Source organism: Brachypodium distachyon, chromosome 3, assembly GCF_000005505.3.
Source record: "Brachypodium distachyon strain Bd21 chromosome 3, Brachypodium_distachyon_v3.0, whole genome shotgun sequence".
NCBI lineage: Eukaryota > Viridiplantae > Streptophyta > Magnoliopsida > Poales > Poaceae > Brachypodium > Brachypodium distachyon.
Window position 1 is genome coordinate 41,254,294 of NC_016133.3, and position 17,388 is coordinate 41,271,681.

General features: G+C 49.2%; 2 protein-coding genes across 2 annotated transcripts; both read right to left on the reverse strand.

Annotated features, from left to right (window-relative positions):
* Positions 1–229: 229 nt before the first annotated feature.
* LOC100821215 (probable E3 ubiquitin-protein ligase XERICO) lies at positions 230–1,170 on the reverse strand. The gene has a single exon (XM_003572279.4). The coding sequence runs from the start codon at positions 1,010–1,012 to the stop codon at positions 536–538; it is 477 nt and encodes a 158-aa protein (XP_003572327.1). The 5' UTR covers positions 1,013–1,170; the 3' UTR covers positions 230–535.
* Positions 1,171–13,239: 12,069 nt separating this feature from the next.
* On the reverse strand, positions 13,240–16,362 carry LOC100821516 (protein NETWORKED 2B). Its single transcript, XM_003572280.4, has 2 exons — positions 15,819–16,362; positions 13,240–15,722 (listed from the first exon to the last, which is right to left on the reverse strand). The coding sequence occupies exons 1-2, from the start codon at positions 15,910–15,912 to the stop codon at positions 13,390–13,392; spliced, it is 2,427 nt and encodes an 808-aa protein (XP_003572328.1). The 5' UTR covers positions 15,913–16,362; the 3' UTR covers positions 13,240–13,389.
* Between the last annotated feature and the right edge of the window lie 1,026 nt (positions 16,363–17,388).

Consider the following 17,388-nt stretch of genomic DNA (forward strand, 5'->3'; position numbering starts at 1 on the left):
AGTTTCCATTTTTAATTGCCCTTTCTTTGCACAAATAAAGAATTGCTGCCGAGTTTCCATTTTTACTTCAACTTTCCGTGCGCAGAAAAAGAATTGCTACCGAGTTTCCATTTTTACTTGCGCGCCTGCTGCTTTTTTTCGATTGTTTCACATGATCGATGGAATTCAGCATAAAGATCAGCATACTATAGTACAGCATACTAATTTTGATTCATGAGTAGAGGAAAGCTAAAGAAGCTCAAACTGTTTTTGGTGGGCATGGATATTTTCTTTCTTCATCTTTCAAAGAGCAGTGAGTACACGGACAGAAGCGCTACACCTCCATGGTGGTGGGAGCGCTCCGCGGATATTTACAGAGTACATCAGCAGCACAAGGAAAAAAAACGAAGGAAGAAGAGGCCGGCCGGGCTACTCGGAATCGGTAGTAAAACTAAGAAGGGAGGGGAGGAAGAAGAAGAAGAAGAAGAAGAAGAAGAAGAAGAAAAGGAGCACTACAAAGGGCCCGAAGTAACGGGACGCGAGATCGATCTCTTCTCTAGTAGTGAATCAGGGCGGGCGCGACCGGCGGCGAGGGGTCGGCGGCGGCGGGGAGAAGGCGGAGGCGGCAGAGCGGGCAGGTGGCGTTGTCGTAGCCGAGCCACTTCTCGAGGCAGTCCCGGTGGAAGAGGTGGCCGCAGGGGAGGCGGTTCACCACGGACTCCGGCTCGAAGCTGGCCAGGCACACGCGGCAGTCCGCCGCCGCCGCGCCGTGCGCCCGCCGCCCGAACAGCGCCGGCCTGAAGCTGCTCCGGAACCTGTCCGCCAGGCTCGGCCCCGCGGCCGCCGCCGTGGAAGCCGACGACCCCACCATCGCGAAGATGTGCTCGTCGCCGTCTTCCCCCGGCACGGGGATGCCGAGGAAGGCCATGGCGCCGCGCAGCAGGTTGGAGAGCACGGCGATGGACACCGCCGTGTTGTACAGGAGGAAGATGAAGAGGCTGTCCTTGGGCGCCGGCATGCTGGAGATGCCCATCTCGCCGGAGCAGAGCAAATCGAAGCGCGAGGAAGATGAAGAGGCTCTCCTTTGGGTGCGATTTGGGGTGCGAACTGGGTTGGACTGGATTGTAATTTGGGCGTTTTCCGGTGGGTGCGATGCGAGAGGGGAGGGAGAACTCGCTGGGGATGGATGGTACTGGAAACAGTGGGAGTAGGCCAGCTATTTATAGGAGCTTCCGCGGTGGGTAGTACTCCTACTCCAGTGTGTAATTAGTGCTGGGCTCAGAGATCCCTTTTCCCCCAGCAGTGGCCAGTGGGGGGTATAACGGGAAAGGTGCTGCTACTCCACATTTTCACCGTGGGGAGTTTTTGGAGTTACGGCATTTTAAAAAGTGCCAGGGCTTCACGGCTAATGGATTTCTTTTCCGGATTCCTCTGCAATGTTACGGTTCAGCTCGAATTCGTGAATTTGCAATTACGTGAATTGTGAACAGTCTTCAAAGGGAGTATAAATTAACCATGATCCAATGACACCTTAAGAATGATTTCCTTTAAAACATTAGAAGTAATCTTTTCCGATTCTATCCTTCCATGTTTCTCTTTTGATCCCTCCTCTTTCTCGGCGTGTCCTCAAGTTTGCTGGCAAGCGGCATTGATGCTCTTTTGACTGGCGTAACATGGCACTCTAAAGCGGTGGTTCTATGTGTGCCGTTTACTCGGCGGTGTCCTCGAGCTTGCTGGCAAGCGGCATCGGTGCTCTTTTGACAAGTGTGTCATCCATGGCATAACGTGGCACTCTAAAGCGGTGGTTCTTACGCGTGGCGTTCACTCGTAGTGCATGTAGTTCCACGCGTCCTATGCATGCAGTTTGTTGTTTTCTTGTGAAAGAAATAAAAATGATCCTTTCCAATTCTACCCTTCTCCAATTCTGTTTTGATCTTCTTCCACTCTCTTTCTTTGTCGGCAGTGTTCTCGAGTTTGCTGGCAAGCGGTAGCGATGCTCTATTGACAAGTGTTCTTCCCATGACGTAATGTGACACTCTAAAGCGGTGGTACTTACGCGTGGCATTTACTTGTAGTGCATGTAGTTCCACGCGTTCTATGCAGACAATTTGTTGTTTCTTATAAAAGAAAACGGAAGTGATATTTTCCAAATCAACCCTTATATGCTTCTCTTTTGATCTTCTTTCCACTATCTCTTTGTCGGTCGTGTCCTCGAGCTTGCTGGCAAGCGGCATTGATGTTGTTTTGACAGGTGTGCCGCCCATGGCGTAACGTGACACTCTAAAGCGGTGGTTCTTACGCATGGCATTTACTTGTAGTGCACTAGTTCTACGTGTCCTAACTTCTAAGCACGCGGTTTGTTGTTTCCTGTAAGAGAAGTAGAAGTGATCTTTTTCAATTCTGCCCTTCCCCACTTCTTTGTTGATCTTCCAATCTCTCTTTGTCAGCGGTGCCCTCGAGCTTGTTGCCACGCGGCCATCGATGCTCTTTTGACAAATGTGCCACCCATGGCGCAACCTGGCACTCTAAAACGGTGGTTCTTAGCATCCTATCCATGCAGTTTGTCGTTTACATCTATCTTGTCCTACAAGTCCGGTTGTCATCTTTGGTGGATCTAACTCACATTATTTCCTCCATTTTCTCATTGTGGCCAAAAACCTTTACACACGTGTACAATCCATGAAGCAACATGGCATCTCGAAGCGGTGGTTCTTGGCTTTTACTTGTGATGCATCTAATTTCCATGCGTTCTATGTGATGGTTTGTAAATTATTCTTTTCAGCCTACTTGTACGGGTCAAATTAAAATTGGCATGTCTAGGACTATCTTTCTACTTGCCACCATGGTTATGAGCCGTTAACGATCCGAAGTTTGTTGTCCGTTTGATGCAATTAGTTGATGCCCTATGGGCTGAGGGGGGAGTGGACAAAACATAGGATACGACGCAAACTGTAAGATATAACGTTTTTATTGGATAAGATCAGAGGCAGATGAGGAGTACGACGGAGAAGCCATGTAGCAGTGGATCTGATGGTTGCGTTAGGTGTTCCGGTGCATGCATTGTTGATTTTCGTGAGTTGTCACACAATTAGCAAGGCAGTACGAGTGCGACTCCACTGTTTCTTTCAGTACCGGTGCACGTACGCCACTCAAATACGGAGTACTCAATAACTAGTTAAGTAGTACTAGTGTACGTATATCCCGCAGAAAATGGTATGGGCAAGTTAATGTGGACAAGTTATGTATCGTTGACAGTTACCAAATGAGTGCGTGACGTGAGAGGAACGAACCATGAAACAGCCGCACCAAAAAATTGCAATGGCCGCAAACACCGTCGAGACCTCCCATTTACTCCGCCACAGCACGCTACTCACTGCTTCGTACACGCTGCGCGACAAAACCGGTGATGCGACGTCTATGTGTGCTGTGCCCATCGCCCGTCCTCCTTTTATTATCAACCACAAAATGCAGTATATATACACCTTCGTGCAAACCAAGTGTATACCCCCGACCATGTATACCTTGCCCGGCCTCCTTGGCCACATTGCATAATTTTCGTTGAATCAACGGGAAACGGATTAGGACTTGTAGTAGTAACAAACAAACAAAGGAGCCGGTGACTGTCACGCTGAAGAGGATGGAAGCTTCTTTCGGACGCCGACGCCTGCCCAGTGCCCACGCCACCCCTCCACTTACGCCGGCGAGAGCGACGCGGTCGGGCTGCCGATGGACGGTCACCCCGGCCGCGCGTGCGCTCCTGGGACTTGAACGGATGCTCGACACGGCGCCCCGCGTTCGTTGTCGCGTGTGGCAGGATGCCGCCGCGTGTTGTTACAAGTTTGCTTGCTTGGGAGCGAGAATTTGTTTTTAGGTGAGCGAGACCGAGAGAGAGAGAGGGAGAGTGGGGGTGGGAAGAGGACAGCGTGGTTGCTGCGCTGATGGGAACGGAAAGGGACGGGGAAAAATCTTCACGCGCATTCCGGTTGAATTTTGCTACGGAGTACTAGCTAGTTGCTGCTGCGTTCGATCATCGGACGTTCTCGATCCGCTGTCGACAGCCACTTCTGGTTAATCTGAGGCAGAGCTGATCCGAGGTGTTCTTTTATTCTGTCGGTGAAAAATGTTAACCTTCTCATCCAATAAACCCTTGTAGGAAAATGTAGAGCATCTCTGGTTTAGCTGCCTACACTTATTTAGCAAAGGTGGCATGTGCACGTACTGATTTAGAAAGTGTCACTTGCAGCTGCAGTTATATCAATCAATCCATCTTCCTCAACTTTGGTCTATGGAGGCGGCCGTTCTTGCGGTTGGAACCTCCGACATCGCGAATATGTGTTTGCATGATGTGCACGTACGTACAGACTCGATTAGTTTAAACTTTTTTTCTCGTGCCTGTCGTCATGCAATATGTACCAGAAAACATTAACAAATTTGGTTCCGGCGTTGTGTTTGGAATTTGGGACGCAAATATTCACGGGTATATCTTTTGGAACAGTATAATATCCCCACTGGACTCTCAAAGTTGCAACTTGCATGCAAGGCGTTGGAATTCCTTCAGCGAGATTTTGGCAGGAGATTTTGCTGGTGTGGCCACATGTGTGTTGTGTAGGCGATAATTAAGCAAAGCCATCATAATGGGCATCGGAAGAGAGAGAAAAACAATCAGGGGTCAATTCGTTGAATGAAATTAGGTGACACTAGCTAGTGGACGTTTATGTTATCTTTGCTTTTCTGTTTATGTGCGTAGTGTACGTACTGTGCAAAAGTAGCCAAATCAACCAACCCAGCCCACTAATCATTGCGTAAAGCGCATCGTTTTATCCACCTTAATCAGATATTTTGTTTTGGTAGCAACTAGCAAGTGTGTTTAAGTTTGAGAATCCCCCCCACCTCTGTTTGGTGCATGCATGCGACAGGGTATATATTCCTTCGTCCATAATAATCGCGCACTGTTCATTGATCGTGCTTCCATTATCCTTGACGACTCGATCACCACAACCCCAAATTAACCTGTCCAAAACCTTGCTAGGACGAAAGAGCAGTAGCACACGCCAAATTGCATGCAGCTCCGGTACCATCACTCGGTCGATCAGCCTGTCGCTACAATGTTTTTCGCCGTGATATAGGCAGGAAGCTCCACGTACATTCCCTGCAACTGCACCCTGCCGCGGTGCCATCGCTCGCGCCGCACCTGAGCGAGCGAGAAAAGCCCCCGGAAAACGAGAGGACGGGGGCCGGGGTGGGCAGGGGAGTCCCCCCACCGACCATCGTCACAATGTCGCCACGGCCACGGCGCGCATGGCATGCAAGCGACGTGATGGTTGGTGGTGGGCGCGGGCGCCGTGGCGGATCCGCAGCGGGGCAGGGGGTCCACATGCAGCCAGGTGCGCCGGCGCGCGGAGGACACTTGGCCCGACACGCACCCGGCCAGTGTCTCCGTCTGGCCGTCTCCATACCCTTGGCATCTCATCTTGGTCGCGCGACGCCAGCCTCCGGGGACCGACCGATCGCCGCGGTGTCTCCGGACAGGGAGGTTTTGCACGCGTGCCATCTCACCAAATTATAATCATCGTGACGGTGGCACACGTCACTCCTCCGAAGTCCCAAATCCACCGGCACCGAAGCTTAGTCACTTCCGCGCGAACGAATCCACCGAAGCTAGTCTATCTAGTCTTTGCTTCCGTCCTCAGAAAAGAAGAAACAAGTCATGTGGTACAGAACGGATCAACCCCGCCGGGGGGGGGGGGGGAGCACGCAGGAGCACGAGCCCACCATCGCAAGCGTACGAAGCGGTCACGTGGAGCCGGCATGGGCCTGCGCGTGCGCGACACCGACCGACGTCCTGGCTGGCGGGGCCCCGTCCCTTGCGCGCGTCCACATCGGCATCGCCTGCCTCAGATGGAGCCTGTCGCAGTGGGCCCATGCCGTCAGGACTGACAGCGGTGGCAGGCCGCGTGAAGCCTCGGGGCGCGCGCGCGGGCTGGCTCTCACTGTGGGCGCTGGCGGCGGGCGCGCTCCAGCTAGCCCGGCTGGATCGCCCGCGGTGAGGCCGCCAGCACGTGCCGCGTGGCAGGACACGTGCAGGAGGGAGAGCTGGAGGCGGCCTCGGGGAGTCGGGGGCTGACAGCTCGGCTTCACCGGTGTCGCCGTCTCAGCGAGCACGGAGCACCTGCCCGTGCTGTGCAGGGCGACCGTTCACACGACTGGAGCGCCGGGAATGCGCGTGTGGAGGGAGGTGGTTGGTGGCGCGTGCACACACGCCGATTCTAGAGCCTTTGGTGGGCCGCTGCTTCTCTGAATTTAGCGCCGTCGTTCGTTCGTAGCTTCGGAAGCTTTTCCCGGCGGCAAATCAGACGCCAGGATGAGTTATTTTAAGACTTGCAAATTCGGCTAGTAGTTTTTGGCTACATACCCGTATCTCAGTATCTGCGGGCATGTTTGGATCGGTAAGAACGGTGACCTTGCCAATAAATTGGCACGCCCGTGAGATTTGGTCTCTTTGGATCGATGCCAGTTTTTGTACGCCCTGCCAACCTTGGGCGCGCCCACGTCTAATTTTCATCAACGCGAGGGCACAGCAACGGCGGAGAAACCGTCCGCCAACAAATTGGCGACCAAATCCTGCGTGAGCTCTCATCCTGATATACTACCGAAGCAGCAATCTTCTCGTCTTGATTTCTCTCCTCAGCTGCACACCACGAGAACCGGAAGTCTTTAGATCTATAGCTGCCGTCGGAGCGCGGCTCCGGCAGCCATGATTTCGTGAAGGCCGATCTCCACGATTCTTCCTCCCCTCTCTCCAAGGATCAAATCGCACCCCCATGGTCAGAACTCAAGAGTCCCATCATAACCACGTTGATCCCCTTTTCCTTGTTATGTTTTGCGGCGGCAGCGATATGCTAGTTCTGCAATATTCATTTATAAATACTACGAGTAGTTGATTTTGGTGTTTCTTGATCACATCCATGTCACTCCTTTAATCCTGTGCTTCATTGATATATTTCTCTTTGCTATTTTTCCCCGATTGCAGGCACATTGTACATCAACCAAATTGAAGCCAATGATCAGTAAACTTTTGGCATGCACCATGGCTACAATCCAAACAAGCACATGCTGCCAATGTTTTGGTCATGCCTTTGATTTGGTCATGCCAATATTTTGGTAAGGCTAAGTGGGGCTCAATCCAAACAGACCCTGCATGCTTTACGCCGAGAGACCGCGCCCATGGACTCTCCTAATTTTGCTTTCAAATTAGTGCTATTTGAAAGCTCTAACCCGAAGATTCACCTATCTGAAAAGTTCATACTAGAAAATCTCTGAATTTGCTGGTGCTCGCACCAGGCCTAAAGATTGGAAAAAAAAATAGGACCATGATTCCTCTGAATTTCTAAGAACGAGCATGCTATTTAGGATCTCTCTGATTTCTTAGGAAGGCTATGCCATGGGATTTCATTTGAGTAATTCCCGTGAATCGAACTTGTACACACAAAAATCATAAGAATACAACTGCATAAGACTATCTAAACATTGTTTGAACCAAAGAGCCGAACGAATAAACTATCGAAGATTTGTTTTACTTTAAATTTTCTTCTTCAGAGGTTCGCCCTAGTTGTGAGCCCTCTTTATGAAAAAAAAAACTAAATAAATGATGCTCGCAAAGAAAAGAAGGAAAAAGGGAGCTTTGGAAAAAATAATGGGCTTTGCTGGGCCAATTTGGTTTTCAAGGTACACAGTCAAAATCCCCTAGAATATTTTTTTGGGGAACTGTAAACACAGCGAGAAACAGAATCGGCAAGGAGTCTCTAGTCGCTGGGCCGCGCATTACTCGTACAAGGGCCTGAGGTTCCGGTGAGATTGCAAGACTGAGTTCTTTTATGCGGACAAGAATAAAATTCTCAGGTTTGGCGTTACTTCTAACAATTGTTCGTGTTACATTGGCCTCATCCCTGAACCGAGCCTTGACATCCTCTGTTGTTTCATTAGCTTGACCTTTCCGGGTACCGTTGTCAATGCTGCAGTTTTTTAGCCGGTTACAATGTCTGTTGAACATGGATCTGCTTGCTTATTGCCCTGCTGCAACTCTGCTTGCGTATTCTGAATTTTGCTGTCAGTTTTGCCACTGTAGTTTTTTTCCTGTTCTAACAACAAGTCTATTGTCCTTATACGATAGATGTGCTGCTAACAGATATGCAAAATAACATGACATTGCAGCCAACCATAGGAGAGTCCAGATTTCAGACATCAACACAAGTTCTGCTTCATCACGGAAAACTTGCCTCAGAAAAATATGCAGGTGAGGTATCACAAATTCACAATTGGATCTCCACCAGGAGGTCTGTAGTCTTGGTTGTGTTCAATACTTCAATCTCTTGTATCTCTAGTGGTTCGCTGAATATAATTTCTAGAAGCAAAGAAAACGAACCGATCATAAAATTATCTTGGTAAAACAAAAATTGATCATATAATCTCAGGGGAAATGGGCGTTGTGGTGGACATCTTGGTGCTCCCTGCTACTCCTACTGAAGTGCTCCAAAGGAACAAAAATTTCACATCCTACGTGTGAGAACACACAATTCCCCACACCACACGCAACAAAACCTCGGAGATACGGAGGGGCGGGAGATGCAGCAGGATCTCCACGAAGACGTCCGTGGGGAATTCCTCGCCCGGATCCATTGCTGCTTGCAGCCGAAAGCGCGTTGGCGTTGCCTCGTAGATGGGTTTCTGTGGATCACCTCGATCCAGCTCTGCTTGGTACTAGTACTAGTAATCTTCTTTCTTTCTTTTTTCTTTTGTTTTTGCGGGTATTCTTCTTGTTTTTTCTTGGGATCGGTTGCGTCGTCGTCCTTTGAATTTAAATACGAATCAGTATGCCTTCGTGTGTATATATACTCTAATGATGGGATTGAATCAATCTACTGATGGATGCGGCAAATTGAGACTCAGAATCTAGGAGTACAAGCGAAGGAAAAAAAAATGCATGTTGTACGGAGGATCTTTGTTGCCGAAGATGCATCGCGGAGCCGCCGCAATATATGTCTATCTACTGTAGCAAATCAGGCACATACCCGCCAACAGCATGATCCTCTGAATATTCTGCTTCTGCTTGCGTTATCTGAAGTCTGAACTTTACTGCCAGTTTTACTACTACTAGTTTTTAAAAAAAAAATCTGTTGGAACAACAAGTCTATTGTTCTTAGCCTGATATTGTAGCCAAGCATAAGAGAGTCCAGATGTCATACATCAAGTTCAACACCAGTTCGGCTTTATCATGGAAATTTTGCCTCAAAATAAACAAATGCAGAGGCTGTGCAGTGATGTATCACAATAGGGATCTAATGGTTGAATTGAATCTGACTTCTAGAAGCCAGAAACAGAAAAACCGGTCATATTACGAAATATAGACGGTGCCTTGGAGGACATATGCGTTCCGGTGGACATATATTGGTTTGCTGAAGTGCTCCAAATCGAACAAAAAATTAACATGCACATAGAAAGAACGCGCCAATCCCCGCAACATGGAACAAAATCTCAAGAGATACAAAGGGGACGGACCGAAAAATCGTTAGAAAAGAGAGAACAGAGCTATCTCTAAGAACTAATAAAGCCCCTTTTATCTTATCGAAAAATCTCTAAGACCCAGCCCAGAAATAAATCGAGGAATCCATCTTCGTTCACCGACACTCGTAAACACTCAATGGCTCCGTGGTCTCGACATAGTTGAAGGTCCAGCAGGTTTTGCCACGGGTCTCGATGATGGCGGCCACCGCCCCTTTGTTTCTCTCACTGATATCCACCGTGCCCCGCCGCGCCTCCCTTCTGTCATCGCCTGGCCTGTGGTGCCTGTACAGGACAGAACCTTTGCAGTTCCGCCACGGCAACCACTTCAATGTAAGGATGCACTCGCCGCCGTGAGCAAAATGCGTCTGTGTGAGGTGTTGATGACGGGAGCAAGGGCATCTGCACGATGTACCAGCGGCTCCAGCTCCGCTCCCCTCCTCTTGCACCTTCCAAGACCCACACCGTTGTCGCCGTGTCGTCGCTAATGGCGATGCCCAACCTCCCGTGCACCTCGGCCAGGTACCAGCTGTTAGGCGACTAAGGCATAGTAACAGAATGCACGAACGGGATCGGGCCCATGGACGTGACGTGGTCGTCCTCGAGGTCGATCGACATGACCTTCGTCTTCGCGCCCTCCGTGGCCCAATACGTCGTGCCGTCGACGCTAACGATGCCGGCACCGGGTTTGAGGTGGCTCTTGGGGCTGGCCGTAGCAACGACGACGTCCCGCCAAGACGTCTCGCCGAGCGTGAACACCCAAACTTGTTCGAAGAAGAACGGGACGTGCACGACCTTGTACCGCCCCGTTACGCGAAGCTATACTTGCGGTGCCAACACGGGTCATCCATGTCGGGCGGCGGGGACGGGACGGCCAGAGCGGAGCCGGTGAGCGGGTTGGCGACGGTGATGGCGGCGCCGCCGGACATCCGGTTGCAGAGGCACACGAGGCCGTTGCACGTGCCCACAGTGTCCATGCCTGAACTGTAGCGGCGAGCCATGTCGCTGCCGGTCCTCCACAGCTTCCTGCCGCGCTCTGCCGCGGGTCTGTCGTCGAGGACGTAGGCGGACTCTCCGACGGCGACGAGAACCTTGGGGCGGCTCTGCATCTCCGTGGTCCACCTGTCGACGGCGTCGCGCCAGCGCCGGCAGACAAGGCGGCACCGGCGGCAGGAGCTGGGCCGGAGCAGCAGCAGGATCTCTACAAGGACGTCCGTGGGGAACTCGTCGCCCGGATCCATTGCAGCGGCAGGAGGATCGATCTCTCTCCCCCGCGCACGCCTTGTCGTGGGTGCCTCGTAGTCGTAGATGGGTGTCCGTGGATATCGCCTCGATGGAGCCCTACTTTGGTACTGTAGTAATAAATCTCTTCTTTTCCAAGGAAACCGGGTTTTAGACGGAAAGGGTTTCTCTGCGGCAAGAAATACATACCTCATACTACATATCTTGGTTTGTATGGTAAGCTTAGATCTTGTTCTAGCAAGACTACAATGCCGTCATCAGGCATTTATCCTCGACCAAGTTACTCGGCGGACAACCTGCGCTGAAGTGTACAGTCTGGACTATAATATGTTGCTATTTTAATCAGCTCGCCATTGAATCTCCTGATCAATTCCCTGATGTACCAGCTCAGTATATGATCACTACAGCTAAGATTAAACATGTGAAAGGAGGATATCATCTAATGCATAGTGAATAATTTAAACTCAATCAGGCTTACTTGGCAATGAAGCTGCCCAAATGAGCATCAGCGAGCTGTGTGGCGTGGCAAATAGCTCCTAGAGAAGTTGTCCGTCTTTCTGTCTAGCGAAGCCATTGCAAATGAAAAGTATGTTTTCCTTCGACAAAAAATGAAAAGTATGCTGAACTTCATAGTTCAGAAGACTTAACAGGTCTCAAAACTCACTCCTAAGGAATATGCTACAGCCATATATCAATTAATAAACACAAGGAGATTGATGCCATTGGCTCTTCTCATCTTCTGCATTATACATGGAGAAGAAGAATGCATAAACTGCATCGTACTGACTATATATTCACATATGTTTGGACGAGTATGTATACTCATTTTGCGCAAGGACCTCCTAACATTTTACTAACAAACCTACTACAAGAATCATATATCCTTCAAAGTACTAGAGTAAACACTAATTCTCACTGTCTTTCCCACTGCAATTCTCAATTTGCTTTTGTATTTGCCATGAAGCCCCTTACAATGCAATGAGACTGATAATTTGTAATGGAGTGGATTTTTTTTTGTAAAGTTCACATCACTAAGACAACAGAACTAAAACTAACATATCGAGCAGGAACAGAAAGGTCCAGAAGATGAAACATAATGCAGCTGGATAATTGATGTGATACTTGCTACAATGAAACCTAAACCCTCCTTTCTCAACTTCAAGAGCTTCAATCTTTAAGTAGAATCTAGAGATTGCCAAGTAGGCCTTACCTTTGATTCTGCCCTATGAGTACCCAGTTCACTAGCAACCAATTCAACAAGCATAGGAGTAACCCATGGCAATTGGTGCTGGTGTCAGATAGCATGTTAATACTTCATAGAAATCTTTGCAAAAACAGTTCCATATAAAATTAATGGATGCAATTTTCAAACATGTAAGAGCTATCCATGTTCTGAGCTTGACAAACAAAAGGTAGGAGACGGGAACCCACCACTTCAGGAAACAGAAGAGCTTTGAGAAAGCTTGTGCACCAACTAGAAAGAACTACACTGCTTCGTAATAAAAAAAACTATGCATATAACTGAAAACAGTGAGTATATAATGGATAGAACAGGACTAGTCATATCTGAACATTGACACTTCACCGGCCATGTATTGCTTCCACTAAATACTAAAGTGTCTATACATAAAAGAGTGGACATGTTAGAATTATTGATTACATGTGGTGTGCATTCTAAAGCATTAATGTGAAACATACCTGATCAAATCCATCTGATCCCAGATTCTTACACCCTCTTCTCATGGCTCACTGGCACCAACAGTCGCTTATCTTTCCTGCTAAGGAAATAGCAAGGCCCTCAAACTTGTGTTAAATTGTTAAGAGGTTAAACCATGCAACATACAAACAATTGATAGTAAACATCACCACCACCTTCCATAGAAAAGGAAACAGAAGAAAGTGGTACAATTTTAGTTTTACAAGTAACTTAACCTTCTTTTTCCTTTTTCGGATGTTAACTGAGCATCACATGCAAATCAACTTTGAATGTGGACATGAACCACACCCACTGAAGTCAACACATATTTCTTCTAGCAATTTGCCATTCTATTCGCCCATGCATAGAAGAAAGATGTTGTCATATGAGGGGAAACATGCTCTCCAAGCTTTTGTAGCCTTTAAAGTCATTTCAATGACTGCTGAAAAGATCACCAGAAGAATAAAAGGATATTGTTCACATTAGAAATTCAAAAATGCCCAGAAGGTTATTGGTTTCTCCCAGCGGATTACTAAAGATGCCCAGAAGGTAAAAAATGTTGGGGCTTGACACAGTTGCAGATTTAAGTTTCCCCTACCAGCTCAACTATCAGAAAGTAGCACCATCACTTTTGGAATATTGTAGGAATTGTCAACTTGAACCTCAGTTTGGCAATTGAAGGCAAAAGAGTTTTTTCCAGTACCGGGACAGTAGTATTGTGACAAATCTGACGCTGTACTATCCACAAATTTTACTTCTGGTAGTAAAGGTCAATGCAGAATAAATTTAATCGTGAGCCAATTTTACATTTAAGGGCTAAGGTAAATACAGGTAGCATAAATCAACTGAGAGCTACATTGAGATCTCTTCTGTATTTGACATCAAGAGACAGATAGCTGATAATCCAACAATTCTCATCTACGACCATGCTTCGAGCTACCGTACTGCTTATGCATCCCAGGACCCATGCATGAAAAGAGTGATGGTTTCTTCGGCTTCGCACCAAATAGGAAAGTTCTAAGGGGAACCCCAGCTTTTGTTGACAGGGCTCGAAAGTTCTGTTGAGCTCGATTACTTCTTGCTATAGATAGTTCAAGATTCTCTCTGAGATTCAAGAGCACCCTACCAACCTCCACTTGGAGACCTCTTACATGGTCCAGTCCAGCTTCTAGCTCTTTAGCAACTTTGTTGTTCTCTTGTTTCATATTAAGCACCTCTCCTTGAAATTTTGCAGCTTGGAAACAGCTGAAGTGATCTTCATCACAACCTTTATCAAGAATTGTGATCTTTGATATATCCTCTTGGATGCTGCACAATGAAGAGAACCTGTTCTCCAGCTCTCCTTTTAATAGCACATTCTTTTCCATCCAAACTTGAAGGTCTGTATTCAAATCCCGAAATTTCTTTTCTAAAACAGCTGACTCCAGCTTTGCGACCTGATGATTAGTAGGAAATCCGTCTGCAGCTCCTTGTGCCTGTGCATCAGTCAACTTAGTCATCTCGGCTTTTAACTTGTCAAATGCTGATTGGAAATTCCTTATTTGATGGTACGATGTGCTAAACCTCAACCAGAAGTCCATGTTCTGCTCCAATACCTTTTCGATCTCTGCCCTAAATTTTTCCTCCACGGCTGAATACGGAAGGGGTTCTTCAACTTTGGACGTTTCTTCAGACTTTTCCACGTACTCAGGATCAGAAGCATTCATCTTTCTCTGCAAAGAACTTAGTATGCGCCGAAGAGAGTGAATCTCTTCATCTTTCATCGTATTGGCACTCTTCAATTCCTTCAGCTCTGACATTGCCTCAATATGATACTTCTGATTTTTATTCTCGAATTCTGAAAGTTGTTGCTCTGTATCTTTGTAGCTTTGAAGGACCGATTCATAATCTTCTAATAAACTACTATCCACACCTTCAGATCCATTTGCAACAAGTTGTTGCCGACCCAAAAGACCATGCGAGCCCTTGTCGGATGAAAAGATTTGGCGTTCAGGGGAGTGCAATGTTTCTACAAACTCAGTAAGTTCACTGCAGGCATCAGTTATTTCTTTATAAATATTCTCTGCACCATATTGTATGGACCTACCAATTTGTTGGACAACTTGCAGCACCCCTTCAACTTGCTTCAATTTGTCTGCTAACTTACTGGAATCAACAACCAAAGCCGCCTTCTCTTCTTCCAAGGCACGTAGGCGCTTGTGCAATTCATCTAACTCGGTCTTCATTCTATCGATCTGAGCATTCTGCGAAGTACTAGCAAGCTCCAAGTTGATTACCTTCTCCACAAGTTGATCAACCTTTTCAGCTATGTCTGCCACTGATACCTCGGGATGCCATTCAATTAGTTCTTTGAATTTCTGACATACTTCCTGCAAGTCAAGTTTAACCTCGGTCAGAACAGAATCATCACCATCCACAGACCGCAGTGCTGGGCCAAGTCCTGTATCAACTTGATCAGTCCCGTCAATTTGCGTCTGTGGCTGACCACACTCATCCTTGAAGGTTTTCAGCTTCTCCCTTGCGTCGATGAATCTTTGAAATTCCGTCCTCGCCTCAACCGATGATCTCTTTTGCTGGTCCTGCAAGTTAACCAATGTATGCTCACAAGACATAATGGCTCGCGCGGCCATCAGTGCTCGGGCTTCGTTGTCTTCAATGTCCGAGCCAGTGCTAAAAGTATCTTGCAAGCAGCAAACTTCCTCCTGCAACTCGGCCACCTTCCTCTCAATGTCTAGATACTTGCCTAGCGCACTGTCATAAGAGGTCTTCAAGAACTCCTTCTCAGTCTGCAGCACCAGGATTTGCTTCTGCATCTTGTCGATCTCCTCCAGTGCCTTGTCCTTGTTCATGTGGGAGGCCACTCTTCGGTGTGTCTGGGTCCTCTTTGGAACGGGGCTAGTTCCTCGGCTTGTGACCCGTGAGCCCATGGGCAAACCTTCCAGCGCAGGGAATTTGTAGTTGATGAGATCAATGCTGGTGAGTGCCTTTGGTAATCCGTCGACGTCGCCTTCTTGCATGGATAACTGGACGTGGTCCGGGAAGACGGTGGCAATGGTGTGGTTGGCCTTGTGCAGCTCACAGGATATCCGGTCATACCGGTCGGCCAGCGCCTGGTAGGATTTGAACATGTCCTCCACGTTGCTGATGAGCTCCGGCCGGCTCCTGAAGTAGAGTTCGGCCTTCTTGCCGAACGTGTCGGCATCCGCTTCAATGAGCTTGATCGTGACCTTGAGCCTATCCTCCATCTCTGCACGCAGGGAGGAAGAAACGCCCTTGTCTGTCACAACCACAACTGCAAACCCATAAATTCAGCAGCGCGAGGAGAAGGAATGCGGTTGCGTACCATGGAGGGTGGTGTCGAGCCACTTGGACTGGCTGGTGCGGATGTGGGACGCCCACCACCAGGAGTAGGCATTGCTCGCCGCGCGCTGCAGCATGGCCGGCAGCAGGGGTCACGCACGCCGCTGTGCGGCCTCACCGCTCCCCGATCTCCTCCTGCTCCTCGTTTGTCGGCCGCGCGCCCTTGGTGGTGCCGCAGGGCGGGGATATGGATGCCAAAACCGCGTTGCGGGTGCGGTTCAGTCTTGTGGTGCGGGGTCGAGCGGAGCCGCCGGGAGCCGGAGGAGGGGAGAGGAGAGGGGAGGTGGGTCGGTGGTGGGAGATGGCATGGCGAAATAGGAAGGGCGCGAGGAGGGTTGGCTTGGTGTGGTTGCTCCAGCCTCCAGGGGATGGGCGGGCGTGAGCGACGCGCGCGGGCCAGTGGTGGGAGAGGACTGGATGACCGCGCGCGAGAGACGGGTGTGGCACTTTTCCTTGCGCACACGGACGGAAAGTCAGAAATGCGCGGTCCAACGAGATTTACTCAAGCTTTTGTGGTTGCATGCACGTACATTGGTTGCTGCATGCGGAGGTAAATATTTCATCACGTACAGTTATTTCTGATTTTGAACCGAGCATCGGAATTACAATCCGCTTTCACCGTTGGATTTCTCGCGACGAACTCTTCAAAACTAGATCGCATATGTATATATTTGGACGAATATTTTTTGGAAAACGACTTTTTATTGAAATGAAGTAACTTCGGTTCATTTTGAACGCGGTACTGTAAAAAAACTCTTAAGGTGTCGAAGCCTCAATCTCATCAAAATCAGTTCTGGTCACAAGCAAACACGTTTTGTTGTAATTACAAGCATTCGTTCTTGTGGTTCCAATTAAGCCAAGAATAAATCTTCTGAGACGGTAGTACTCTTGTATGCAGCAGCAGCACAGTCTGATGTAGGGGTAGCAGTGGATAAGCAAACGAACACGATGAAACAATAGAAAGGAGAGAAGCCAAGAGGCAGCACTACGCCCCACTAGGTGCGTGCGCTGGTCGAGTGGTGGTCGGTCGGAAAAGCCTTCCCCTCCGGCGGCGACGGCGACACAGCGGCCCAGAACTCTTGGTCCAGCTGCAGCGCCGCCATGTGGTCTGCCGTCAGCGAGATCTCCGCGTCCATGCTGCCTCCCCCGTCCCGGCCAGGGTACAACGACGTCTTCCCGTCAACCTTATTGGCCCTGCCGCTCTGCACCGCCAACGGCTTCCCCCACCCAAAGTCGCAGCCGTACATGTCGAACCGCGGCGAGCTCCCCATCAGCGTCCCGCAAGGGTCGAAGAGCCTCATCGTGTAGTACACCACCGGCTCCGCCTTCCACGCCGCCGCGCGCGCCCTGATGGCTGTGTCCGTCTGCGCCGCCACCGCGCGCCAGCAGCTCATAAACAAACACGGGCTCCGTGCCCACGGCGTCGATGGCGTTGCCGAAGTACTCCGCGGGCAGCGCAGGCCGCAGCCGCCCGCGGTTGTCGCAGGACGCGGCACACCGTGCGTTGCTCCGGCGCCAGGCCCCTGGCGCGGGTGATGCTGCGCCAGAGAGGC